Here is a 27483-nt window from a genome sequence, read left to right as displayed (position 1 = left end):
TGTTTAGGGATCAGAGTCTATGCATTAGTATTTTGCTAGTGTCCTTATATTTTTAACAGATTGTACATGTTAATCTATAAATAAAACAATACGTTTATATTTCAGTAATATATTATTTTACAGCAAACAAAAACATGTACTATGCGAAATAGAACAGAAATTTAGGTGTACATTTTTGACATGCTCTCCTTAGTTAAATAATGTAATCATTATTAAATGCACTTTTCTTGCAATGCAAAACAACTAGCTCTGGTGAGAAACTCTATTTAAAGTACTATAATTGAAAATTATTTTTTAAGAAAAAGGAGAGGCCGATCCCCTTTTAAGCCTTATTCTGTCCGTCCTCATGGGCCACTGGCCTGTGCGAGGATCTTATCAAACAGAATGAAGGGGAGTATCAATACAGTACAAGGTAGATAGTACTGATAAAAAAGTGCTTTGGTAACAAACAGGATTTGAATCTGCGCTATCTCTAACTTAGACCGAAAGTCCAACGTCTTAGACCGCTCGGCCATCGGCACTCCCAATTAATAACGATAGTAAATTGTCAGGTAAAAATTATTCATAGATATGGGTTTATTTTTTCTGGTAACCTATCTGATTATTAAGTGACAAAAACAAACAAATAACAATAAATCAAAGTTTAGATTTAGTAGTGCACAGGTATCATAGGAAATATTGAATTCAGAAAACGATAAAATATTAATATCATGTTTACACATCTCCTCTCCAGCTGAATCCACCTTTTCCGAGAAAGAATAGCATGCCTACGAGGTTCGGGGATCGAGTGCAACTACTGGTAACCAGTGTGAACCATTCAATGCTCCCCCAAACACTATTACATGGCCAGGGCTGTGGTTTGTTAGCTAGCCCTCCTAGTTGGTTCCACGTTCACCGGGCGGTACAGGTCTAATGGGAGATACTAATGTTACTACCTTCACTGGGAACATCATGCCTAGTGTCATGCGATTTGAGTCAAATGCCCTCATGATCTGTGCCAAGGCGCTTAAATAGATTTGACTGTATCATACCTTTTGTACCTTAGCTCATGTTCATAAATGTGTCTTATTTATCTGTGATGATTGTATCACTATAAAATGTTTATAAAAATATTGCCTAGGTGTGAAAAGTACATGATTGTAGTTATGTAAATTAATTCATACCAAATTGGTTTAGAATAATATGATTTTATTATGCTAGTGTTTAAGAGACACTTTTTATTGCAGTAACAGTAAAGAAATTCTTGCTTTTTCATTAAGAACTACTTTAGTACTTTATATAACTGAAAATGTATTTAACATATACAGGTAACCAACCTATACAATGCCATTATTAATTTACATAAATTGTAACTTGTAGAAATATTATACCTGCATGAAGTAAACCGCTTCTTTCCTTGTTGAAAATTTGTTGTCTTAACTCTTTTTAAAGAAATCTGTTTGAGACAGACAAAAATTTAGTATTGTATGTAATCCAGCATGGCCCGGGAAGTTGATCTTGAGGATGGCTGGTACCAAGGAATCTGCCGTTCAGATAACATGGCTTATGGTTGCTCCATACTGCACGGTGAACGTGGAAATAGGTATAAATTGCACCAGGCCCAATCACGCTTCAGCAAATCTCGCTTAAGTGTAATCGGACCAACATAATCGTGGTGACAACACGTTAATTCATTTAATCACAGGTTGTAGAGATTTTCATGTTTTAAATTAAATTTATGGCTTATTAAAGGATTTTCGTGGTAAACGAAATTCATAGCTTAATCACGATTTCTTCGGTCGGGTGGCAATCATAATAACACCTATAAACAGTATAAAAATCTGGCCTATCATATATAGTGGGCAAAAATCATATTAGTTTTAACAGACAACTATTATTTTCTGTCAGTATCAACAATTCCTACCAATGTCATGGCTATCACGAGTTAGAACAAGCGCCAGAATTAGTAAACTCCTTATACATGTCTTGCAACTCAGAAAGGACAAACAAGTTTTGCTTCTGGTATACATCAACAAACGGTTTACTATTTTTTTTAAACTATTCAACTTTGCCATGAATAAAATTTGTTCTCTGCTGTAAAATTATTGTTATCTAATCTAACCTACAAAAGAGTCCTCAACTTGTACATTTACTTCTTCCATAAAAAAGTTTACATTTAAGAACCGAAGCAGGTGTAATAGTCGTCGGAGTCAAGATGACCCATCAAGCTCCCATGAGGAATTCAGTTGGAAGGTATGCTTACCAGTTAAAAATTTACTACAAGCCTTACTTACATGGATCCTTCTTCATTGTGTGAAGTTTTCTATTTTGCTGTAATTTATATGTGCAACTTGAGATTTCTACATTAAATTTCCAGGTTGTTTTTTTTCCTTTTCATTCAATGTCAATCTTCAGTTTTTCACTCTCTTCAAACATGAAAACTTCTCTGCCCTTAATAGTTTATGGCAGGAGTTGATAGATTTGTAATGCTGTTATTATTTAGACACACGTATTGAAGTGAATTACACCTAAGGTAGATTGAATAGCTTGTTAACTTTTCTGTTGTATCTACACAAAACTTTGCTTGAAAAGGACGAGATTTGATAAAATATAGTAGATAGCTATTTAATCACAAGAAACAATATGTATTGTTGTATGTATAAAGACTTTTCTTGTAATATTCCAAGAGGTGTTTTTATTCATTACATTTACTTTTGTGCTTTTACAACTTAAGACAGTAAATACATTTTGTTTTTATAAATTGCAGCAGAAACAACAGTACAAAAAAGTAAATGCTGATGTGCACCAACATTGTTCATTGCAACCGTGAAGGCAGTTTATAAATAAATATGTTAATTTCTTGATATCTCATAAGATCACAGATACTTTTCATAGAGAAATCATCATTACTCTTTTACTATAAAGTTCTCTTTTTTGGATAAAAGGTTCTAACAAACTGACTCGTAAACAAATTTTAACAAATTTTTTTATTATGATAAAAACATTTAAATTTACTTCTTCTTGGGAGGTGCTGCTTTCTTTACTTTCTTCACGGCTTTTGCCTTCTTGTCACCTTTTGGTCTGCCTCCTTTGGTAGCCCTCAGCTTGAAGAAGACACGGGAACGGATTTTGTTCCTCATCCTGCGAGCATACCTTAGCCGGAACCGGTCAAAGTCTGTCAGTTCTGCCCTCTAAAACAAGAGACCTTGATTAGTCTGGAGCATTTACAAATATAAATTTTGATAGGGTAAACTATACTGGAAGTAGTGACCTCAATAGTTTATTGAGTTTTTTTCATATATAGCCTGTCACATGTCGGAATTGGGAAGACACAGCATTGTAGGCTTGACTGGAAATACAAATTAATAAGCGAAAAATAAATATTTCCGGACTATACATATGTAAAGATTATTAATATACAAGACAACCCTGTATTTCAATCAGCATTATTATTCTACTACTAAAACAAAGTTAAATGAGTTTTTTCACTTAAGGCACCTAAAAGAATTATTTTGCAATAATTTTCAAATTTGCTCAAAGTTACTTTCAAATGAGAGTAAATTTAATTCCATGCATAATTTACTTTTAATTAATAAGGCCATTACTAAGGCCTTACATAGAATATTATTATTATTATTACATGGAATTTGAAAATGTAAATCCTCAATAAGCTGGTATTGGAATATCTTGTGAGTCATTGAACTGTTGTTCTGGAACATATTTGTAAAACAAAGCAGAAATTCACAAGAGCCACGGAAAAAAAAAAACTTTCAGTACCACTTTTTGTTATTCTCATAAAATGGAAGTTAGAAATTAATTGGTCGATCCAATTTTTTAAAAATTTTACATTGCCACAGTTTTAGGTTTTGGAATAGGGGCGAATTCTGAACTTTACTAGGCACATCAACCAAATGATCTTTACTTACGTTGTACTTTGTAGTAAGCACAGTTATTACTCGTTTATCTTTCCAATAAACAATCCCCTATTGCGCTTCGGGTACACATCATGACTGCCCTTAGCACTTTCCTTACTAAACGCCAAGCAGTTTTTTCCAGTTTTACAAGCTTTCTTTCTAAAATTTGTAAAAGTAGTTTTTTTAATGCACACCTAACTGTATTTGGTATCATTTTGTTCACAATGAACAGTCAGGCTGGCCATTCAAAACCTCTTTTCAAATCCCCGGTTTTCCTGGTCGAAAATTTCTGATTCTTTAGTAAATTTTCAAACTAAATAAACAACTGTAATACTGTATTTAACCCTTAGATCGAGTTTAATGGTGACGGTTTATCGTTACCAGCTGTGTTGCTCTTAACATTTTGTCGCTAGCGATATGCGAGAAATTCGGTAACGATTTATCGCTATTACCTATTTCAGACTCTTTATTTTCGATGCCTGTGCCTTTCGATGTGTTGATGAAACATTGTGTATACCTAATAACTTTCCTTTCTGTGATGTTTGGAAAATACATATATCCAATATGGAATAAACAAAGATAACAAAAATAATTACCAACATAGCATTACCGTGAGGCAGACTGCAGTCCAGCATTGTGGGTCAGAGGTATACAGTGGACGAACTTTCAGTACGAGACAATGATTTTGCCGGTAAACGCGGTCGGTCCATCTGATACTTCATCAAATACTTTTGTCTGAACTCTACTTAATTATTTTATCCTTTTTTGGGGGAGGAGGGAAACAAACATAAGAATACCCCGCTACTTCAAAGTAATTTGCAGAGATTCTCGTTTTAAATTATAGAAATAGTAGATTATAAATGAGCTTCCAGAATATATTCCATGTAAGTAAAAATGTATGGATGTATTTACATGTTATAGAATCTATTTATACAACGACACAAAGTACAAAATTTACTAAAATATTTATACAACGACACAAAGTACAAAATTTACTAAAATAAAGATTAGCAATCGCCTGATTTCCGCTGAGCAGAATGTCAGCACATAGCACCAAGGGACACAATGGTGTTGACAAATATAGACATAGAAATATGAACGTCAATTTAAATATTCTTAAGAAATCCCGGTATTTCTGTTCTATATGTTTCTAAATAGTTTTTATATACAAAACTACAAAAACTCGTTTCACCAATTAGTGTTGAATACTGCCAATCGATTTTGTCCACGAATAGATGGAGCACATCTATGATGGACTTGATATTTATTTATCTCGATGATAAGTCAAAATAAATACTAATTATGGCTAAAATATTGTTTGTTAAACAACAGTATATTGTTACTTTGGTTATCTATCTACATTTGTTCATAAGGAAAGTTCAAAAATATTTTTGCGAGTAAAAAGAGCCCCAGTATCAAGTATCGGAAATGATCCATCCACACTAAAAATCCACTAAACGAATAGACAAAGATGAATAGGTTCAAAGTATTTATAGTGAACTAGGAGTCGGTAAAAGCACGGTAAATGATTGGCGCCAAAACAGAAAATCAATTGAGACTTTTTGTACACAGATTGAAACGGACAAAGTTCTTGTATCTCGGTATATCGTTGTACTTTAAAGAAACCTAACAATAAGTTAGTTGATGATGCTCTATGGCGCAGTTTTACAAGAAAAGGCTGTTATCCCAAAAAATAAACTTCAAGGGGAAGGAAAATTTGTGGGTAGCGATGATTGACTTTCACGCTGGAAATATAGGCACAGCGTTAGCTTTTTACAGAAAAGTTATCAGCAGACCCGGCAGCCGCGAGTTTACAAAATAGCTAGAAAAAGTTATTGTCAGCAATAACTTAAGCCCAGAACAAGTATACAATATTGACGTAACTAGGTTAAACTTCAAACTTTTAAAACATTGGCTGTGGCAACAGAAAAGTCTGCTCCTGGCTTTAACGTTCGAAGCAAGAAAAAAAAATCAGTGGCTTTTTGTTCCAATGCATCAGGCACCCACAAACTACCTTCCTTGGTCATTGGCAAGTCAGCAAAACCCAGGACATTTAAAAACTTGGACAAGTCAAAGCTACCAGTGTCCTACTGGTCACAGAAATAGGGTTAATTTTATTTTTTTAATCCTGAGGGAAAGAGACGAATTGTCTCCGTACTTAGTCCTAAAAGGACCTTTGCGCCTCCCTCACTTATACTTGTGTCCTCAGAATCTGACACTTTTATTACAGAAACCGATCAGATTTGAGGGCTCCTGTTCTCTGATGTCCTTGGGGCTGAGGAGATATGCCCCCAAGAATCTTTTCCAAATTTTTGATATAGCGGACAGTTTAGCCAAATATGCTCAGCTGATTCCTCCTCTCTCCGCAGAAATCGGCTTAGATAGAATATTTATTAAAAGTTTTTATTTAAAGTAGTTATTTTTTTATAATTTGAAACATCCTGTTCTCAGACAGGCACAGTCCCAAACAGGTAGGCATACTTCTCGTTCTCGACAATGCGCCTACCCACTTAGATAAACTGGACATGAGAGCAAAACTGTATTTTTTGTCTCCCAATATGACAACGTCGCCAACAGCCAATGGATCAGGAGGGCATTGAATGTGTTAAAAAGGAAGTACTGTAGAAAGCTTCTTTCAAAAGTTCTATTCAAGCTAGAAAATGATAAAAAACTGACCTAATAATGCAAGTGTTAAAGACAATCAAAGTAAGGACATCATTTTCATGGTGGCCAAGGCCTATGTATGATAGAATAAAAGTCTTGACAATAATAAAATCAAAAAGAAAAGTGTGGCCAGACATTGAAAAAGCTTTCGAAATAGATGGAAATGATCTTGGAATAACTGACTTTGAACACGAAAAAGAGAAACGGTCAGAAATCCTAAGTGACTTAGTGACGATTGCCTCACAATGAAAACATTGTAGAAAGATATTTTATGGGGTGGCCGACAAGGGTAAAATGAGTCATGCAGAGGGAGCAGCAGCCTTGCAACTGGCTACAACCTATGTTGAGCAACAGGCGACTTCTAAGCAGTCGATGTAATGTTTTCGAGGAAGTGGCTTGAATATGCAAGAAAGAAAGCCATTGAAGAAAAGGTGCAATGAAAAATTACTGATTTCTTTTAAACAGTAGAAAAATGTACTTTTATAACATATGTATATACTGTATATTTTTGTTTGTACATTTGTAGTTCAGGGAGGTTTTATTTTTTTTATTTTGACACACTTAACATTTAAATTATATTCTTCTAATTAAAAAAGTTCATACAAACAATAACAAAAGTTTAACTAAAATAATGAAAAATAAACTAAATAATTTTATAAATTAAAAAAAAAAACCTTACTTACCCTCTTCTTTGCTTCAACCTTCTGATACCAAACACTCTCCTTCCACTTCTCATCAATTTTGCCATCCTTCCACGCTTTCCTGACAACTCTTGTAGAACCTGTGTATGGGAAGCGAATCCGGAACTTGGTCAGATGCAACTGGTTTAGTCTGATCTGACCTCGCGGTACTCCAGTCTCTGGTCCATCAATAAGAGCCTGTCAACATCCAATTAATTCATTGTTAACTTTTTTTTTTTTTTTTTTCCCAATTGAGCTTCCCACCACTTCATCTTAACTACTGAAGATGTAACTTCATTATTCAGACAAATCAAATTTGACTAAAATAAAAAAAATTGGTTTTATATCCTACTGCCAATTCAATCCAAATTCATGTGGCCTTACGGTTATGGTGCCATTTTTGGCCGTGGTAGTGGATGGATTTGTCATAAAATAAAAAGTACACAACACAAGATACATTCAAATAAATATAACTTGTACATAAATAGTGTAACTGAATGCAGATTTGTGCATAAAACAGTTGCATGAAACATCTTTGGTTTTGAAATATGTGATAGTTTAGACTGACCATCTGATAAGATTTTATTGAAGACAGGTTTTTAATTTAGTCTATCTGAATACAAAACACTTTAGACTTGGGCTATATGGGCTAAGAGTACTTAAATATCAGGCTTACCCTTGTCTGGTTGATCACATCAACAATTGAGCACAATTTTCCCTTATGTTGGCCCTCTGCAATGTAGGCCACTCGGCCTGTCTCCACGAATCTTTTGAAGGGCTGTAACAAAAAGTTATGGAATGAAATCTAGAGTAGTAATATGAGCCCGAGAATTTTATTTTTATTAAGTTTGTGGTCGATTGATGTATTTTGATTTATTGATATAATTATATTTATTTTAAATATATATTTGGGTAAGTTCAACAGTCAGACAGTTGGCTTAGATGAGTTTTCATTAGTTTAACTCGGACAAACAAAATATATTTAGTATCTGAACAACTCTCTGACTGTATCCCGAATGATAGCGATAACAGATAATACTCTGAAGCCTCCTAACGCTCAGCAATGTCAAAAATAGCTTCCAGACACAACTGTCTGGTTGTCATATTAACATATGAAAGAAATTGATGTTAAACCAACAACCCCTCAGAACTACCACTAGGTATAATAGTTACTTGATATCCTTATTACTCAATAAAATCCGCTCAGAAAACAATTTGGAAAAATTTAATGTATTATTAATAACTAAGGCCAATTAATATGGCTAGGCCTATTTAGAATAGTTTTGTAAACGTTTATCACATATTAACGTTTTATAAATATACATATTTTATGATAAATGTTATTATAAAAATAAAAACAACAAAGGTGCAAACAAAATAAATATGGTTTTCTACTTTAGTAGAAATAATATCAATATATGGATAGACTATGAAATATATTTCTGGAATCCTCTATAGGATAAATATGTAATATATTTTTATTAATATTTATAAGTTTTATTTATCACCTGTGCATGATAAATAAACTTACTTATTTAAATTAACTTAAGCCTTGAAATTTGGCAACCATAAAACATATCTGCTCTTAACACATGTAACGGAAGGGCGACGTGCACATAGGAACACTAAAATATATATGAATACATACAGGATTAATTTATTTTTGGCTCAATCTCAATACATCTTCTTAGTACTTATGGGTACTTTAGTATTATCTGGAGGCCACTAGCTTTGGAAGGGGGTTTCTTACCAAGAACTTTAAAAAACTACATTATAAGAAAGAAAAAAATTTATTTGACTTACTGTGAAAATTTAAATGCCATTTTGACGATCGGTTTTTGTTTTCTACCACCCAAAAGGAAACGATATTGGAAGCTTGAATTTAAATACTATCTCGAGGGATATTATTCTAAGTATTTAAGTTTATTTAAATTCATCATAAGCAATTCAAATATAGAATTTTATCTAAATTTTTGTATCTAAAATAAAAATATTTTATTTTTAGACAAGCACTGCATTTCTTAGAAAATAAAATATAAACATTAGCCTATAATGTATAGATTATGTAGTTTTGATGATTAAAAAAAAATCAGGTGAAAAAAGGAACCACTAGTTTAAAAGTTAAACATTCCTGTGAACTAGGGTTAAATATTACACAAGTATAATTTCACTACATTTAGTTATTAGAAATACAAAAAAGTCTAAACTTTAGAGGGCTGTGGCAGCACTGTAGGTTAACATGTTTCTCTGCACAGATTGTGATGAATGAAAAACACCCCTTGAGATCTACTAGTAACATATCAAAATTATTACAGAGGGTTTGATCTAGAATTTACTATTATCATGCTTAACCCTTTAAGGACCAACCGTCTGATTTATCACTGGCGGCGTACTAAGCGAAAAGGACCAGTCGTCTGATTTATCGCCGGCAGTGAACTATGCGAAAAGGACCAACCGTCTGGTCAATCACCAGCGGACTTTTCATATTTTTTAAGAGATATTTTTATCTTCTATATGGAATAAATATACTATTTTTCTATTCCCTGTGTTTCTTACTATGATATCAAATTTTAAACGTCTTTGGAATCACCAGCTTGGAGAAAAAAAATATTTACGGCCATGTTGCATTATAATGTTGTCAGCTGTGTTTGTTTATGGCAGCCGGCAGAGAACGTTGAGTTCGCATGTGGTTTGTTCTTCTTCTATCGAGTTCAGCGTATTCAGTTAAGTTATTTTTTATAAGTGACTATTTATTGTGAATAACCAATTATCTGAATTGTATGTTCTAATTGCAAGGAGGGCTGCCACTCTCTTTGTCTTGTGAAACATAAGTGTAAATAGGACTAGGCTAAGGAATTCTAGTCGTTTTGTAAATATTGTAAATAGTGTAAAGTGTATAAAAACAGTGTTTTTGATTTGAAGAACAGCCTCATTTTCGCGGCCAACGGCTACAATAGGTAGCCGTCCATTATTTTCGGTTTACTGGCCAGTAAACTTTCCAAATGCCACCAACCATGATATCTTCTTGTTTGGGGTTAGATGGGCTTCATGAGTAAACGCAAACATTCCCGTTTCTTGCATCATTTCTATTATTATACATCTATGCATTTCTATGAAATCGTCTGTCTTACTACACCGGCGTTGTGGTGTATAGGTTAAAGTTGTTGTGGTTATATTTTGTAGATGCAATTCAGTAATTATGTGCGATGTTATAGGTATTTCTGAGTATTTGCAGTGAACTATTAAGTGTAAATATGAGCAAAAGAACGAGAGGCAAATCACCTACAAGTGAAATCACTTTAGTAAACAATTTACTTGCTAGTGGTACAGGTGTTCAATTTGTTGACGGTGTTGGGGATTTAGGTGATAGTGATTTAGATGCTTTGTACGATGATGATTCTGAAGATGAATTAGAAAATGAATGAACGTTTTAACTACTACTAACAGTGTTTAGGGTTTATTTTGTATGGATTCTTGTGAGTTGTATGGAGAAAAAAGATATTTTGTGTATAAACTGAAGACAAGACTAGCTTTTCTACAATTTTCACAAATAAGCTGCAGATGCAGATTTTGAATAATTCGTGCCTACTTCACTTTTATTATTGATAAGCACTTGAAAATTGGCATGTTTGTTGTAAATAGTATGTAGTTTTAGAAAATATGTGTTACTTGGGTGCAAAACAATCTTTTGTATTTTTTATGAGGTGTTAAAACAAAAAAAAGTAAATTACACTTACAAATTTTACATACAAACATGTATGTAAAAAATATTTTTTATTTTATATGACCAACCTTGTAGTTTCCTGTCTAAGCCTATAATTTTAAAAAACAAATTAAAAAAAGAATTATCAGTTTTTACTAAGCAATATGGAAGTTACAGCTTATTTACTAAAACTATGCAAAAAGGAACAAAAATAGCCTGGCCTTCAAGGTACCTGAGCAATATCAGGAGCTGGCCTTTGAGGCTAGTGCAACTCAATTGGTCATTGGCCTTAAAAGGGTTAAGAATTTACAACTTTTTATTTTTTATTCCAGGACTTTCAAATTTATAGAGAATTCCAACAGTTATAGAGAATTAGGCCTATATGTAGAACTAATAAATACCATTTCCCACAGATAATTTATTCTTATTTTTGGTAGTTATTAAAGATCAAACTCAATTTTATTAATTTCTTTTCTTTTTTTTGTTTGATAAACAGATAAATCAAATTGGTTTTTGCTCTATAATGACTTAAATTTATTTTTTCACAATGAACAATTTAATTATAAACATTTAAGCCTAAAACCAAATCTGTACAATAATTAGTTCTGAAGATATGATTTTTCTCTCAAACGCTTGAAAAATCGCACATTTTTAATATGCACAGTTCTTGGAGCATGGCCAGAAAAACACAAAAATTTTCTTTGCACATGTCAAATTTTGGTCTAGTCCTAACAGGGTTAAGCAGTTTGGTTTTATAGGTCAATACAATACAACTACCTAATTAACACGTGAACACATGTATAACTAGAACTAACTTTCCTCATGAAACTTTACTAACAACATATTGTTTCGACAGTAACGTGATAGTGATGAGGCTTGACAAGCACAAGTAAGTAGTTTACATGACTGCTGCAAAAAAAGATTAACGAAGTAGTGCAATTAAACTGCAGATGTTTAACAAAAAACCACATTTCCATGTTTGGATGACGTGTGTATAATTGAGCAAGATTTTTATAACCTATTTTAACCCTTCCCATGCTTGATTGATAAGACTTTGACCTAAACACAAAACACGATTATATCCTAAATTTAATTATATGTCATCTCTTGGAGTTTTTTAAATTCACAAAAAGCCTTAGGAAAGGGGCACACTTCTTACTTATCATTTGACTAGGAAGTATTTGAAGACAAGCTACATTTCGCACAGGAGAGGAGGGACGCCCTAATCTAGCTCCATCCACCTGCATGTCCTACAGAGCAATAACCAAATACATCCATAGTCTGCCCAGATGATAGACCTTATCTATGAAACCTTAGATAAGAGAACACTCTAATAATAAGTGTTTCTTTAATTTTTTAGTTTTATTAGATTGTAGGCTACCATGAATTTGAATGTAGATCAATGAAGAGTAGGGTAGTTTTTTTATATTACTATCAATAAAATATGCTAATTTTAACTAAAATGCCCTATTTAACCCTTTGCGAGTGCCACGGCGTTTTGCTATTTATGGTATGCACAAAATGCCGAGCGAAAATGCCTGTTTCTGCAAGGGTGTGGTTAAAAATTCATAACAAAATTATTTATTGGTATAATGTCCTGGGGTTTTTTTTTTTCAGATAAATATATTTTCTTTATAAATATAATACATTGATCACTTATTTAACGTTTTTATACCAATAAAAAAAAAATTAACACAAATTTTGTGAGCAAAAACATTTTGTTTTTTTGGTACTTTGGGATTATACCGACCACACCCAGACATGAATTGTTATTTCACATTTCGTTTCTACTGATTACTAGATTAGCGTAGAACAATATTTCGTCAATATAAAACAGGAATTGTCTTATCGCAAACACCTCCCCATCCTCAGACAGAGGTCAAAGTCGAGCGTCTAGTAGATAACGTGATTGCAGAGTCTCGCCGCCCGTTCAGCTGGTGCATCGCTTTGTTGTACTTCCGTGTTTTACCTCTACATTTCTCCAAACACAAAAATTCAACAAAAACAAACATTTACCAAACTAAACTTTTTATTAAAAAAACACTCAAAACTTGTTTTTATTCTTGATCACATTCCGCCACCCAAAATGCGAGTGCCTCCGGCCATCAGCGCGGGCTTCGGCAGCACCTTCGGTGCTGCCCCGCGCTGATGTCGACGAAAGAAAAACATCCCTCGAGATAGTACCTATCAGTAAAATATCAAATTCTAGAGGGGCTAATCAGAAATATAAATTGAATTGTAATGGAAAGGCAATGATGTACCGTGCAAATCACGTGATGCCGCGCGGCCTGCCGTAATCAGGATTCTCGAGAAAGATAAGATAACAGCGACAACAATACCGATCACAATACCTGGAAATGCTTGTAAGTTTGTAATTTTGTAATTGAAGAGTTGTTTTTTCGTTCTATCATGTTTGTTTCTATAAATTTCTATTTTTGTGTTCTTCATACTGGTGTGGTCGGTATAATCCCAAAGTACCGTTTTTTTATTTTGACACAACTTAGTGTTATTGAAATATTTTATTTTTCACTTTTACTGTGGTTATTCTATCTTATACTCCATTTAATTCTTTACAAAAACACATATAAAAACTATCTTTATACTTATAAACAAGTTTGGAAAATAAGTATAAAAATATGAACCACTAGGCCTACAAAACTAGAAATTTTCTAACCTAACCTAACACTGTGTATTGTCTACACTGCTAATGCTTAAATCTAATGCCTGCAATACTAGGTCTTCATTGTCAGCAATGTTTTTATGACTCATTGTTTATGAATATCACTAACAAACATAAAAACTATACAAATGTATATAGTAAAGTACTAGCTGCTTACAATCACTGTAACTCACGGTCAAGTCATTGTTCTACTTACACACAGACTAGAACAACATACACAAACAAAATAATTTGAAAATACTAACACCAGAAAACTTTCAATATTTACAATCATTTTGTGAAATAAGCACCAGTGCAAACAAAACATGTGACGGCTCGTCCGTGTAGTGGTCGATTCTAAACTCGAGTGACGTGCTCACTTTACAACCGCTGTAAAAATCAGAATCTAACCAGAATGCAACAAAACCTACATCAAAAGTTACGTTGAAGCCTTTGGAATGCGTATGTATAGTCATTGAGCCAATTTAGATAAATACTATATAAAATATAAGCGTTACTGCAGAAGTCACAAATAGCATTTCTTGCATATAACGCAGGATCGCAAATAGCGATGCTCCGGCACTCAAAGGGTTAATATATATTTACATTTACCTCTTATAGTACATTAATAGTAAAAAATAGCTTAGAACTTGAAGAAAAATACAATTTATAAATGTTTGACATTAATACAAAATTATGGAATTTATTGGAGGATTAACCCTAGAACTGGCGGTCATTTCATCCTGTAGTGTCGGGCTGTTTTGGAGCTTCGCGCAAGGTTTTTAAAAAAAAATTATTAAAAATAGCCTATAAAATAAAAGCAATATAAATAAGAGTATATATTTTTGTGTTCAGAATTAAACGTAGAATTGCACTATATTGTAAAATTAACCATACAAAATTTTCTAATAAACACTTTTTTTAATCAAATATAAAATTTACGAAAAATATTTCTTAAATTCGGGGGGGACCATACCTAACAAATGAAGTTATAGTGAGAAATATTTATAAGTGAGATAGCCATTCTGTGTCAAATTTTATCTAGTTTCAGAAAAACATAAACATTATACACATTTATGAAAGCATCATAAAGCTATATAGAACAAAAAGCAGCGATGCGTATAAATTCTGAAAATCGGGTGTACACGTAAGACTTTGGTAAAACAAGTTTTGCTAATACATTTATCTATGAATACATGTTATATTGCATATTTTATTACTTAGAATAAAATAGAATATACAGTACTAATGAAATAATTACCATAAATTATTTTTTGAAAAGTAAAAAAAAGTAAAATTTTGCCATTATTCAAAAATTTTGCGAAAAATTTTCATTCAGCAAAATATAAAATCGTTTCTAAAGCTTGTACTATATCAAAATTTATAAATTTATGGTTTATAAGTAATAGGAAATATTATGTAGTTAGAAAACTATAAATATAACTTAATATATTGAAAAAATATAGAATAACCCAAACAGTTATTATATATAACCAAAGAAATTACAGGAAATATATATTTTATTGTGAAAACTATCTATTTACAAAAAATAAATAGTTACTTCAGAGCTAAAAGAGTGCTATAAATAACGTTTAGTAAGTGAAAACAATAACAAACTATGTGAAATGAATTTTAGCCAAGTCATTTTGCCATAGCCTACACAAAGCCGGTAATTTCTCAAACATATTTCAGTAAATAGAAATTGATTTATTCTAAAATATATATGTTTACACTACTACGACATCAAACAACACACTACACATTAAATACGACACTAAAACACGCGTAAAACTATTAAAACTTACAAATATCCATAGCTCGGCACGAAAGTGATACAGAACGGCAGCGGCAATATGGCGGTCACAACAAACTGCGTCGTTTTCTTTTACGTTCAAAATGACAAGCTTGCTACGTCATAACCATAATAAAAAGAGGAATAAAACTCATCTGTTCCCTAGCATTTTTCTTCCCGAATCCAATGGTGCATGAATTGTATCGATACGTTACCGGAGTATATTGTAAAAAGTAATTATACGAGGGAATGTTTGACCGACAAAATTTTGACGGTTAACACTACAGAAGCGGCATTGACCGATTAACAAAATTTTGTCGATTAACAGTTCTAGGGTTAAAACTAAACTAAAGCACTTTTAGGTGACCCGTGACAATTTTCTGAGATGGCCTAGATGTCATGGTAAAAACAAGATATTGAGTCACCCTACTAATTGTAATTAATTCGTAGGTTTTTGTTTGGCATTATAATCAAATTGGTAGCCTGATACAGAACTCAAACCATAGATGTATTAATATTTCCTTTGAAACTGTAAAAACAGCATTAGGAGTGTGGGGACAAAATTAGGCTAGCTTGGTGTATGATAGAGATAGAGCTAAGACTCTACCTACAACATCCAGAGAATATGCATTCTTAGTATTATACCTACATATTCCCTGCTATATTTAGCCATTACCTATATATATATATCAATAACGATGTTCTCAGGTTTAAACATGAGAACGTAAGCTTTATTTGCGCTGGTTAATGGCTACACAGACATTTGAGGTTAGGAACTTAGTATAGTAGTGCAACATTTATTGCCCCTTTAGTATAATAGGGTACCTATTTTAAGTACAAGACAACATTTAATATGGAAAAGAATAGTGTTAATTAAGATAAGGTCATATTTAATAATCGTATCTGAATTAGTGTGACATAAACTATAACATGTGGCATGTCTAACATCAAAAAAGACTGCCCTCTTTTCATATCTGGAGTTTCGTTATGTTTAGATTTTAATTATACAATTTATAATAATGAGTTAATAATGAGATAAACCAAAAACAAATAACACATAATTTAAAAAAATTAAATAATAGAAATTTGTTACCATGATTTCGCCGAACGGCCGACGGACGATATACAAACGGAAATAAAAGGATGGAGTTGACTTATTCTTTCAAGAGGCGGTGAGAATACTGCCGGTAGGATTTCTCCACCGGATACACTCCTGTTATTTATTGTACTGTAAACAGTTGGTACTATAATTATGTAATTTTTGCAATATTTACCCACACAAGTTATTAATGATCGAAGTTATAATGTGTAACTCGGTTAATTATGCTTTTTCAATTAATTAAACAAGCATAGAAAATGAAAATTTCATTTATATGATTAATCTCTGTTGTTTATTTGTATTATACTTATGTTATAGAATCAGTTTGCTTTTAGGACCTTGATTTTAATATGAAAATATATATGCATATAAAGAAAATAACTTCTAGGTTTAGGCCTTTCCTCATTAAGCTATGAAAACTGTCGCAATGTATAAACTCACGAATGCCTTTAACATTTCTATTAAGGATATTTTTATTCTGAACTTGTGTATGCAATTCTTATTTGGGGAGAAGACATTTTTTGACCAAATAAATATTTTTGTATGCAAAAAACATTCCGAACCATATTGGGTCTAAAGAGAACCTATCTAAGACTAGTAGACATACGTTCGAGTATTATTACTTTTCCATATCTGTCTATTTTATAATCTTTGAGTTTATTTATAACAGCTAATCCAAATTTTGTTTTCAAACCTAACCCACATTTCTTCAACTAACATCGTACACGAACAATCTTAACATACCAGTTCACGATCATAACACAAAAAACCCAACCGCTTATGAAGAAAGGCCTATCCACAAATTATTTCATGAACATGTTGAAAACATTTCTCAGTGACAGATCATTTTACAGTGTTTCCTCAACTAGACTGCACTAGAAACTTATCTCTTAAAAACAACATAAAATATGACAGAACATGTAAAAAGCAACATATTTCAAGCATTTAAATCCAAAAGTTAATTAATTCTTTACTCTTACAAATTTTATATAATAACACATTCTTACATGTTTATCTTTGAACAATTCAAAACAAAAACCTAGTCTATCTATATAAAAGAGGACGTATGTATATATGTCATTGATAGACTCAAAAACTAATTGACCAACTATTATGACAATTTGTATGTATATGTATTTGTCCACGGATAAGGTTTATATGCTTTGTCCATTTATGTAACTCGCTATCAGTCGACGCAGCCAAAGATAAGTTTTTAAAGCACATGCACATTATAAACAGCAATTACGAGACAGTTGCGTATATTAAATAGCTAAACACTATTTGAAGGCGCTAAATTATGATGTATTAATTAAAGCTTCAGTGTTAGACTACTTTATAATAAAGTGCATGTTGCCAATGGCGTAGTGTAGCGGGTACGGCGGTTTTTGCGAGATAACCAAATCAAACAACGTCGAGTGAGGCTGCTGCTTGAATGGTGACCGCTAATAGCGATCCTATCCTTGTAAGCAGTCCGCCTGCCCGGCCATTAGTGCAGGTTCGGAAGTCACGTTTAACCCTTTGCACTCCTCAGTCCCTAAGAGGTGGACATGGTGCTTTACCTGTTGCACTCTGTGAATTCTCGGAGCAGCTGTGTCCGTACACTCCTCAGTCCACTTCTTATGGCCCAAGGTCATGTTCTCTACTACACTGAATATAGATGGTGCCAGATGTCTGTTCCACTCTGACATGTTATTCACAATCACAACAACAGGAGATTTTAAAGGGGCATTTTAAAAGGACAATTTTAAATGATCGTTTTATGCTAAAGCGTTGCTTTCATTTTTCTCTTATTGATTATTTAATATATTTTGCATGGATTTAAAAATAAAAGTCTTAGATATATTTCTTTAAAGGTAAAAAGCAAAATTACTACAAGCAAATCCACAGATATAAGTAGTTAATTCTAAGGCAAATTTTAATATATATATAGGTGTTTGAAAAGTCTGGGTACGGCTTAATAATTTACAAACCATAGCAGATAACATCTATAAACTTTGCACAGTGTCATATGGCTATGTAAACTATTTTTCCTTGCTATTACCATGACATGCCAACCATGGGGGGACGACCCACAGAAGAAAACATGGAAACCTTAAATTATTTAGAACTACGTCATCAAACTGTGACAAAATATCTTAACGAAAATAACATACAAGCAAAAACAAGAATCTCATTGGTTGTCACAACAACGTTAGCTCACTGGAAGGTAATTGTTTGGGTTTGTTTAAATAGTCATGAGTCACCCAGCTGATAATTGCCAGCTGAGTTTCAGCGGGCAATCATCTTACAAAACAGACTTCAAAAATATTATTTCATATTTATTACTGCTGTTTTACATTAAATAAGTGGCATAAAAATTAATAAAACTATTTAAAAAATATTTTATTCATCTATATTCTAGTCATCAATAGAAAGGGTTATTTTATTTTGTATTTCAAGAAACAGATAAATAACATTTCCCCCAAAAAATTGTACAATCTTGTTGATTATATAGTTTAGAATCAGCCAAGATATGGCAGAACATTATATATATAACAGAATTATTTACAAAAAATGTAATATAGTTAAATGTCACTGTCCATAAGAGGTGGCCAGAGGAGTTTAGGAGCATTTTAGCATCGGCCACTACATATGGACAGAGGAGTGCAACGACACGGCTCACAACAAAATATTCAGAGTTGTAGAGGATATGACCTTGGGCCATAAGAGGTGGCCAGAGGAGTGCAAATCACAAGTACTGTCATGCGGACGGGGAGTGCAAAGGGTTAAGCCGTTGGTCCCCAGGTTAAGGGTTAGAGGGGGCTTCTTAGCCTTGTTAAATAAGTTTTTCTTTGACTTTGATTTTTATGTACATGTAGCATGCGTCTTTTTATAATTTTGTTGTTGTTTGCAAGACACCTCAGCCTATTAAAAATGATCCATAATTCAATTTATAAAATATGAGAAGTAATGGCCATCATGAAATAGTTTTAATAATTTATTGAACGTTACTTTAATTATAGTGTGTTCGTAAAATTAACTTGATTTATTGTCATACTTTACATATTAGAACGGCCAAAACAGATAATATTATTTTTGTTAAAATTACTTAAAACTGTATATATAAATCATAATCCTACTAATATTATACATGCGAAAGAGTTTTTTGCTTTTACGCATAAACTATTCAACCGATTGACTTAAAATTTGACATGGACATTCTTAGAAGTAAATTTAAATGCCTGGAAGTAGGCACTTTTTGACCAAAGTAGGCTTCTCAGTCCTAAGTAGGTAAATATATTTTCTTCATCTGAATAACGAGGCACACGCAACTATGGCGCAAGGTATATACTAGACCTGAAGTAGATTACAAGAGCTGGAAATAAGCGATTTTTAACCAAAGTAGTTTTTTGAAACCTATGTATCTATTTTCTTTTTAAAGGCAACGAGGCAAACTCAGTTGTGGTATCGGAAATATAATTAATTAACCAGAAATGCTCTTATACATGCTAAACTTATAAGGGTTAGTTCCTCCTCAGTTGTCTAACCATGTACGAGTACACTGAAATAATATGAATCTGATTGTATGCCTACTTATATTAAAACAATCATAAGTGATTTGATAAAGTAGGCTACGGACTATAAATTAAAAACGCCACATGCGAATATGCAGGTAACAGCTAGTAACATATCTTAAAACTAAAATAGCGAATGTAATTGACAAAAATAGTCTATCATATTGAAAAAGCTATGGGTATCAATTTTAGACATTACTCTATGAAAGTTTTTAAATTTATGAAAACCCCAATACTTTAGTTATGATAGAATGTGTTGAGATTATAGCCTTTATATGATACAATGTAACAGAAGCAAAGTTATTTTAATCTATAACAAATAAAACTTTTGACTTGGATGTTAGATTCAATTTTTACGAATTCCGATGTTTTTTATTTATGTTACTTTCCTTTCTTCAACATGCACTCTACAATTATATGAACTCCTGAAAATAGTTGATTTGAAGCACAAACCCACAAACTTTGTCCGCGTAGAATGTTATAAACTCTTGTTGAAGTCTAAGAGACAAATCAGGTGGAACTTCGCCATGAGCTGACTTGTTGCCATCTGAAGAAATGCATACAACCAAGTAAAAAAGGATATTTATATTCTTTAAAAATAATTTTCCTCTGTAGAGTGATATTAATCTCTTCTTGAATATTAAAATATAACTCACATTCACGTCAAGATTAATATGGTAATAGAAGTGATAGTAATACATGGGATCATCCTTCAACCATATCACATTGTAGACCTGCATTATATCCCTCTAAGGAAGAGTTGGTCACTAAGGATTTTAGATGTTCTATTGCTGCAGAGAGAATTTCAAAAATAATTATATTTTAGTCTCCATTTATTCATTTAAAAGCGACAGTCCTTAATCTTAAGCATGCCAGCCAAATGTAAGGGATTTTTGTACTTCCCAATCGAGTAGAAGAGAGGTTCATTACTTTCCAGAAGCAGTAAGTACAAGAAGCTTAATGAAGTGCTTTACCTTGCCAATGAGATCACGTAGATATCACCTCTCCTTTGACCTTTCACTCACCAGCTCATCACAGTAAACAACTATGTGCTCAACCGTCTCCTCATACTGCCCACACATAGTGTATCCTTTAAAGATACATTCTGTGAAGGTACTTTCTCAGAGCACAGTGCCCTTTTATCCATCGCAAAACACTCTTTCCGGCTGTAAGGTCTCATGGGCAACCTCTCTCAAAGGAGAGAGTAAAACAAGCTTATTCGTCCTAAGTTTGGATGCAAGGAAATGCATCTACCGTGATGCTTGTCCTTTGCCCAGGAGATGATTACCTGACATGCATATCCTGGACATCCCACAAAATGGCTGAGGCCCGATGAACTTCATTGATGGTGCCTTATTTGCTAATACATCAGCGGCCTCATTACCTCTAATTCCAGTATGGCCCGCGACCCAACATTGACTGAGAATGTTGTCTATCCAGCTTGGAAACAGCAATGTATGAATCCAAGACGATTCATTGACCTGAATTCACAAGAGGACTTTACAGGTTCTGTCTGTCAAGATGCAGATTTTCATATCCTTGACATCTATCTTCAGGTTTATATGAGCACACTCCATTACAGCTGTGACTTTTGCCTGGAATATAGTATCTTATTCACCCATAAAAAGTTTAAACCTTAGAGATTTCCTCCTGAATACCTGCACCACTTCCCCTTTTAGTCTGTATACCATTTCCAATCGTAATGGAAAAAAGTTCTTCCATTCATCCCTTGAGGGAGAGAAAATTACCTCAAATGGTCTGCAAAAGGACTATCTGGTTCTCATGTGATCCGGTGAAATGTCGAGGACACCATAAATCCTTAATAAATCCTCTAATGGGCATACAAAAGGCCAACACAACTGCAAAGTTTCATAACTTTATGTTTACTGGTATAAAAGATATAACTTTTTTGGTAAAAATCACATACAGAAAGATAGACGGAAAACTAAAAGTTTTAGGACAAACCTCCATATGAAGTTTCTTGCTCATTTTCACGTCTAGAACAAAATAACACAATATTGGAACACCTTTAGGAAACACCCTGTATAATATAAATAATAATGGTGAATTTTAAAGAGGCCATCTTCAAAAAAATTATTTTGGATGTTCTTTATAAAAATAGTTTTATAATCATTAAGGTACTTCCTACTTTGAATTTCCTTTAAACAACTGGAACATAATTTGAATAATTTAACATTTGTCAAACTATGTCCAGTGCACGCCTTTCCGTGACCGATCTTTCCTTCTATTAATATTTCAAACATGTTTTCTTCATCTCTCTTTTTTATGGTTTACAATCTAATTCAATATAAATTAAAAACATAAAACCTACTTTTCTGGTTCTGAACATTAAAACATTACCTTCTTGTAATTGTAAAAGAAGTGTTTTTGATTTAGTAACTTATTTTTTCCAGTAATATGAGTCTGAAGATGATTTATTCAACGGCAAAAGGCCTCACGAATTAAAATAAAACATTTATTGGGTTGTTTGATTTTAAATTAAGTTAAGTATATACAATAACATAAGAGCATCTACAATTTTTATTCGTGTTATGCAGACTACTCTTGCAGCTATTATACTATTTCATAGTTCTTTGTAGATTACATTTCAAGGATCGGAGGTATAATAACGAACTAACTTACTTAGTTATAAAATATTTACTTGAATATATTTACAAATAATAATATTCATATAAAAGCAGTACATAAAAGATTTTAGAACGTCTTTGTACTTCTATAATTCTATGAACCACTTGTAGGGGATACAATGTAACTAAAGAGATCAGACTAAACTTTATATTTCAACAAGTCAACTATAAAATTTTGAGATTTAACAGTTTTTAGGCAAAACATTTCAATAACTACATAATTCTACTCCTAGATTCTACATCTATATGAATATAACACTACAATAACTATGGGACGGATTCATCACTTACTCTTCATAAAGTAAGTTTTAGAAAATATTTTTGTAATCCTTATGAGCAATAATATTTTGATTATACATTTCTAGATTATAAAAGAACAAGAAAGAACTACAAAGTTACTAAAACATACCATTAACTAATAAGTCACATTAACATCTTAAAGGTTAATTACTGGCCAAAATTATTTTGTATTCATATTTTAGTTTTATGTTTCTATAAATACCAACATTTTTGGATAAGATACCATGTTTATGAAATATTATAACTTTTTAATATTATTTAGATATGTTACACTGTCTTAGAAAAAGAAATCTCATTTTTAACTAAATTTATTCTGGACTTTTATTTATTTAGCTTTTTATTGTTTGATAACATAATAATTACAGTAAGACATGTTGAATTTTTAACAAGTTTATAAATTTCTATAACTTTGAAAAGTCAACAAATTTAACTGTCTTTACTGCGTGAAAACAGCTAAATCCTAGTAAAGATTGATGAAAATATCAAAAAGAGAAGCTGATACCTAACAGCTGCTTATGGAAACAACTGAATAAAACATGACATATACGAGAAATCATATTAAGTGGTACTATTAATTTTATATCATAACATTCTGTAAAAACCATAAGGGGTGAAATAAAAAAATTTGAACAAATGTTTGCTTGTAAAATTGTTACCCTATTTTAATTGTCCAATGCTTGCTTTAAAATTAAAGACGCCAAAATGAAGAAAGATTCTTGCTAAAGACTACAAGGATGACTGTATAACTAAAACCTTGGGACAGGGATTTTTCTGCGTTTCTAAGTGTCCAAAGTGAAATATATAATATTCTACTGAATTAGTGCTCTTTACTATCACTCTGCTGTCTAAGTTAAAACTTCAACTTAATTTTTCTACAACATAAATATACTGTACCAAAAATAGAGAGTTGTACAAATAAACAGTCTAGTAACTTCTGGTTAGTCTCAAGGTAAGATTACTAACAATGGTGAGCGGTGGGGTGAAGCAGTGCTTCAGTAAATAAAAAAGTGAGATCGGGCATTTATCTATAATTATATGGCAATATGTCAAATGAATAATAGCTTTTTTCCACTACAATGAGAAATATTTCACCTAAAAACATAATCAAAATTATGATTAGTAATGCTTCACTATTTTCAAACAATTGCTGATGAGATAGATTGAATCGATCAGGTGCCAGCATAGGTTGTGAGATGCACATGCACATTACTCTAGACATGGGAGTAAGAGACCAGGCGAAAGAAAAAAAAAAACATTGAGCAATGTACAAGAGAATGTCAGCCTTTTTTTTGACTTCAGAGAGTAACGGAGTTTGCCTGATCTTTAACCCCACATGTCCTATAGAGCTCAGTACATATAACAGGTTTAGTAAATAAAAATATTAACTGATTGGTTTTTTTCTCTATTTAAATCATGAATCCAGTGGACTTCAAAAGTATATAGTACTTTAATATTTATGGAAATATTTCTTTTAGTATTGGTTTTCTATTATTTCATCCATAAATATTAATAATACAGTACGTATATAATTTTGTAATGGATCAATATAAGATTTTGACAAAATGTGTATCAAGTAATACAATTTCTTACATAAATATTTTTTCTTAAACCAAGGAACTGCCTCCTTTTTCAAATGACAGAATTGACACTCAATTCAATATTGAAATTAAAAGTGGTTTATAATAAGATTTGTAAGAGGTAATTTTCTAAAACTTTTCCATGTAGTATATGCAATATGTATTTAATAGAGGATATTACAGAGTCTTAAGAATCTCTTTATCTTCTTGACTATGAAGTACATCCAAGTAACATTGCTATATGTTACTAATACTGCTTTATGTAATATTTTGCCTATCGCATATCTCTGATTACTACAAAAAAGTATATATACTATTTTTCTGTTAACAATTTATTTTGTATATAGTTTTAATTGAATTTAATAATTAATCCTAATATAAAACCAGACACATTAAAACAGGAATAAAATACATTAAATTATTGTTTTATATATTTAAAAACAATTTGGAAATGTCTAGTAAATGGTGGAAGACTCATCATCGAAATGACAAATAGTACCTATATGTCTGTTTCTGTATCATGAACATGAGAAAGTAATAGTTTTTAGTAAAAAGAGCAAAATAACAATGCAATTACTATTTTATTTAGACATTTGATTTCAAACAACTGAAAAACACCCATTGGTCTTCTTTTTTTAAATAACTTTTTTTACTTACATTAGAAAAAAAAAAACTATCTTTGGAAGTGTTAGTTTTGCTGTAATCTACAATTAGTGGCATGTTTGCAAAATTTTTAAGCAATAAAAAATAACAGTGAAAATTTGTAAAACAACAATGTACGGAATCGGTAGAAACACAAATTAACCAGTACATTTGCCACTAGGAACATGATTATTAACTTATTTCCTTACTATATAGATTTAAATCCACTTTGCAAATATCAAAACTATATAGATCTATGTGCCAATGAAACAACTAAAGAGAGCTAACCCAACTTTTCAGGAGACAAGAACTGGCTGCAAAAGTGACCATTCTATTTACAAATTAACTTTTTAATATGCTACTGTGGCAATATTATGACCAAATCTTATGTTTCATTGGCATTACAATATACATTGTATTGTACTGATTCGGAAGATAGTAATAATAGTACCAAAATAAAAAAAATGAATAACGGAAAAACTATTATCTGACATAACAATGAAAACATTTTCTATTAATTGATCAATTAATGAAAAGGTATATCTACTCTTTACCAAATCAAAAGATTATTGCACTTCAAGTAAATAACTTCATGACTAGAAATATCTGACTAGAGACAAAGGTTGGACAAAAAAAGAACAGTATTATACTTATAAATAAACAATCCTGAAACATAAGAATGAAAGAGCAATTTTATTGGTGGACTAGTTGTGACTAGAGGACTACCCATCACCATCATCGGAAGGTAGTAGCTCTGCGATACGCACTGCCTCCTTGACTCTTTGGGTGTCTGCTGCTACCGCCTCCCATACCAACTCCACCTCCTCCTTGCTCTTGCTGTTAACAGATCAAAGTTTGTTAGCTTTTGACAGAAGCACCTGCCAACATGTGAATTTTATACTATACAGCTCTTCCACAAACTACAGTAACCTGAATAGACCAGGATTTTACACTGTCCAATTTTTTTCTGAGAATTCCCATTTACAATATTTACTTTGCAATATCTCATTAATCATCTTTACTATTTGTATTTAAGAGTTGGTTCAATGAACTAATATGTAAGCTTGGATTAGTGGATCTGATATTTTCATCATCAGCAGATATGGGCAGGACTCACACTCTCCCAATCACCTACTAATTTACATTAATTACCAACTTGCTTTTGGACTTCTAAACCATTTTGTTTTGAGAATTTGAAAAAGAGTTTTGAAAATGTATTTTATTTTGAATTACAAATTGCTACATTGCATGAATACATAATTATTATGTTATGTGTTCATTTTTTCATAATTATTATTAATGTCTTTATATTAACTTATACAGAAACGAATTGGTGCTAAAAAATAAGACTTTAGCGATGGACTTTTTAAAGTTTTGATTATTTTGTTAAAAAGTATTGAGACAAATATGGAAGATTAAAAGTCTTAATCTGCAAATATTTCTGCCAGAAAAAGACAACATACTAAAATTATCCTGCCTGTTTACTGATTACAGGCCGAGAGATTCCATGTGGTCCTAGGCCCGACGATGCGCAGTAGTCTACTGGTCATGTGGAGTGAACGGGAAAGTCGCAAACTCAGTCTGTGAGCCGGCTCCCTTCCGCCGCCGCTTCCCCTCCTTACCAGCCACGGTCCCCACTCATGCATCTAGAAGACCACATGAAATCTCTTGGCCTGTACAGTCTTTTGAAAATGGTAGTATTGGTCACTTAATTTATATATACAGGGTGACCACCAGGAACCGGACGTTTTTTAAATAAACATAAACCACTTATTTTTTAACATAAAACTTATTTTATTACATAGAAATGTTTGTACTTACATGCCATTTAAGAACAATGTTACTTATGGAATATAACATCAAATAGATGGTGTCCATTTTCTTGAATGCAGGTTTATAACCTTTTAAGAAAATCCGCATGTACACGTTCGAGAAGCTCTTCATCAATTGCTGCCACTTCGGTTTTGATTGCATCCTTTAGCTCTGCCAAGGTGCGAGGTTTGTTGTTGTAGACTCATGATTTGAGGTACCCCCACAAAAAAAGTCACAAGTCGTCAAGTCTGGTGACCTTGGGGGCCACTGGATGTCGCCGAAACGGGAAATGAGCCTTCCTGGAAACATCCGACGGACCACAGGAATTGACAAGTGAGCAGTATGCGGTGTGGCACCATCTTGTTGAAAATAAACGTGTTCATTTCTGTCGATCTCGTCTTCTCAGTTGTGGACATAAGAAAGTGTTCAGCTTGTGAGAGTAACGTTCGGCTCCATTTTC

General features: G+C 32.4%; 2 protein-coding genes across 2 annotated transcripts in view; both read right to left on the bottom strand.

Moving 5' to 3' along the window:
- Positions 1-2947: 2947 nt before the first annotated feature.
- Positions 2948-16583, bottom strand: LOC124367552 (60S ribosomal protein L14). Its single transcript, XM_046824488.1, has 4 exons — positions 16485-16583; positions 7914-8015; positions 7241-7435; positions 2948-3170 (listed from the first exon to the last, which is right to left on the bottom strand). The coding sequence occupies exons 1-4, from the start codon at positions 16485-16487 to the stop codon at positions 2991-2993; spliced, it is 480 nt and encodes a 159-aa protein (XP_046680444.1). The 5' UTR covers positions 16488-16583; the 3' UTR covers positions 2948-2990.
- A 6104-nt stretch (positions 16584-22687) lies between these two features.
- The window catches only part of LOC124367543 (centrosomal protein of 89 kDa-like), a 28132-nt gene continuing 23336 nt past the window's right edge, over positions 22688-27483 (bottom strand). The window contains exon 11 of the mRNA XM_046824476.1: positions 22688-26048. Within this exon, the coding sequence (XP_046680432.1) occupies positions 25934-26048 (115 nt within the window). The 3' untranslated portion in view covers positions 22688-25933. The remainder of the gene's footprint in view (positions 26049-27483) is intronic.

The sequence above is a fragment of the Homalodisca vitripennis genome, chromosome 1, assembly GCF_021130785.1.
Source record: "Homalodisca vitripennis isolate AUS2020 chromosome 1, UT_GWSS_2.1, whole genome shotgun sequence".
Lineage (NCBI taxonomy): Eukaryota > Metazoa > Arthropoda > Insecta > Hemiptera > Cicadellidae > Homalodisca > Homalodisca vitripennis.
The sequence above is the reverse complement of the archived record's forward strand: the minus strand, read 5'-3'. Positions and strand labels throughout refer to the sequence as shown.